The following is a 2,509-nucleotide window of genomic DNA, read 5'->3' on the forward strand; positions in this document are numbered from 1 at the left end:
AGCTGCGAGATACCCCTGTTGACTCGGGTATGCACCAATGTGCCAGATGTCTACAAACCAAGACGCAACAATTACACATGAGATGATGAAGTGCGGTTTATTTTCTCTGTACTCACCTATGGAACACGCAAGATGGGTGCAGATCACCGGGCTTAGGGCCTACAGCGTGATCTGTTTGAGTTTGGAGCAGCTCAGGCCGGGCGGACGCGTGCACCGCTCCCAAGCACTGCTTCCACACGTGTGTGACATCAGAGGCAGGCAAAAGGGTCAGCCCAGGTGAGGAAACCTCTTTTTAAAGGCTCCGGTGCGTGACGTATACTTACCAGTGGGCATGCGGGCATACTGCCACATTCTGTTTTCCATTTAGCCACTTTCAGTGTAGTAGAGGCTACAAAGATGGCGCTTTTGTAACGAACGGTGTTAGGGACTGGAAGATCATTTTAATTAAATTACAAAAACATTCTGAATGTGTCTCTCATAGTCAGTCCATGGAGCAATGGCAAAGCTATTTAACATCGAAAAGGATGGGCTCCGTTGCAGCACAGCTTAGCAGCTCTCACAGGGCTGCTGTTCAGACCAACAGGGAGTATGCAGCCGCTGTCGTTGATATGTTGCTGTATTTTGGAAAGCAAGGGCTAGCTCTACGAGGGCATGATGAGCGGGACAGTTCGGCCAATCACGGGAATTTTTTGGAGATGTGTAAATGGTATTCAAAGCATAACGAGGCTTTCGGTGCCAGGTTGAATTCCCCTTTCAACCTCACAAGCCATGACACACAAAACGAGCTATTGGAAATAGCAGCGAGAAGCGTGAAGAACAGCATCATTCGCAGTGTTGTGGAGAATGGATTTTACACTGTTCTAGTGGACAAAGCACATTCCTTTAAGCAAGAACAAATGACTGTGTGTGTGCGGTATGTAGAGGAACTGGAAGTAAAAGAGTGATATCTGGGATTTGTGGACTGCTCTGAAGGCGCAAATGCAGAGGCACTGTATGGCCATATTAAGGAGTTTCTGGAGAAGTGTGGTCTGTACAGTTTACCCGTTGTTGCACAGAGTTATGATGGTGCTGCTGTCATGTCTGGCCATGTTAATGGTGTTCAGAAAAAATTGCGCGAAGATCATCCATCTGCTATCTACATCCATTGCATGGCCCACAAATTAAACCTGGTCTTGGTGGATGCCTATAAAGTAAACCACAGAGTTATGGGATTTTTTCTCATGCTGGAGAGTCTGTACATGTTTTTGAACCAACCGGGGACTCATCAGGCGTACAAAAACACTTAGAAGGAGTTAGGCATCACAACCGAGCTAACTGCACTGAGTGACACTAGATGGACATGCAGATGGAAGAATGTGTCTGCAGTGAAAGAGTCAATGAACGTCCTGACGTCCACCCTGTCCGAGCTGTCTGTGCCACCTCACCGGAGGTTTGTGGAGGCGTCCGGTCTGCTCACTGCAGTGACGTGATTTGAGTTCTGTGTCTGTCTTATTACTTTCCATCAGTTACTCAGCATGGTCCATGTCACACACAAGGCTCTTCAGGGGAAGGAATCAATGTTGGCTATGGCCGCAAGTGTTGTGGAGTCCGTGATCAGATGTTTTGAAAAAATGAGGACTGAGCAACACTGGGATGGCCTCTGGAAAGAAATCGGAACGTTCTGCAAGTCAGTCAGTGTTTGTATGGATGAAAACGACGAAAGACCACACAAGCGGCCTGTCAAGCAGCCAGCTGCACTTGACTGTGCTCTTGTCACTTGCACTCTTGGTCAGAGGGAGCACCAAACAGCAGACACTCAAAGCATGAAACAGAAATCGGAAAAGGATTTATTCTTTCCTGTTTTGGATACTCTAATTGGGGAGTGTTCAGCAAGGCTTTCAGCACAGTCTATGGATATTGCAAAAAGTGTAGATGCAGTGTTGAGATGTGACAACAACCATGCAGGGAGTCTGCTCAGCCAATATGCAAATGTGCTCTCCATCAACCCCCAACTAGCAATGACTGAGATTACCATGATGAAACACAGCATCTCAACCCTATCCACTGAGAACATCAAAAAAGAACTTCTGGCTGGACATTATCCGAACTATGGGAAACTCTATCGTTTGGCTCTTTCCTTACCAGTTTGCACAGCAACATGTGAGAGGCCATTCTCAGCAATGAGGCCCATTCGAAATTGGTTACGGACTAGGATGCATCAGGAAAGACTATCAACACTGAGGTTGCTACACATCGAGAGTGACCTCACTGAAAAAGTCAAAGCAGAAGAGATCATTGATACTTACGATGCCAAGAAGAAGCGCCGCATATTGCTACATTAAGGTAAGACTTGTTTTTTGTTTTTAAAATGACAAGTACACTTGTGACAAGGACTGGAGTCTGTGTTACTGATTTCTGATTTCTGTCTATAACGGAACTCACACAACAGGTGACCGTTCATCAGTCTGGCTTGTTAAGAGACTAAACCCTTCCGTTTATCTTAATGTATCACAAAGACTACGGTCTAGAA

The 2,509-nt window shown here is 46.2% G+C and overlaps 1 protein-coding gene across 1 annotated transcript; it reads left to right on the plus strand.

Annotated features, from left to right (window-relative positions):
* The first annotated feature begins 524 nt into the window (after positions 1–524).
* On the plus strand, positions 525–1,286 carry LOC123965532 (zinc finger MYM-type protein 1-like). Its single transcript, XM_046042034.1, is given in 1 exon segment — positions 525–1,286. A coding segment is annotated over 1 exon segment (762 nt).
* Positions 1,287–2,509: the final 1,223 nt, after the last annotated feature.

The sequence above is a fragment of the Micropterus dolomieu genome, unplaced genomic scaffold (genome assembly GCF_021292245.1).
Source record: "Micropterus dolomieu isolate WLL.071019.BEF.003 ecotype Adirondacks unplaced genomic scaffold, ASM2129224v1 contig_10049, whole genome shotgun sequence".
Classification (NCBI taxonomy): domain Eukaryota; kingdom Metazoa; phylum Chordata; class Actinopteri; order Centrarchiformes; family Centrarchidae; genus Micropterus; species Micropterus dolomieu.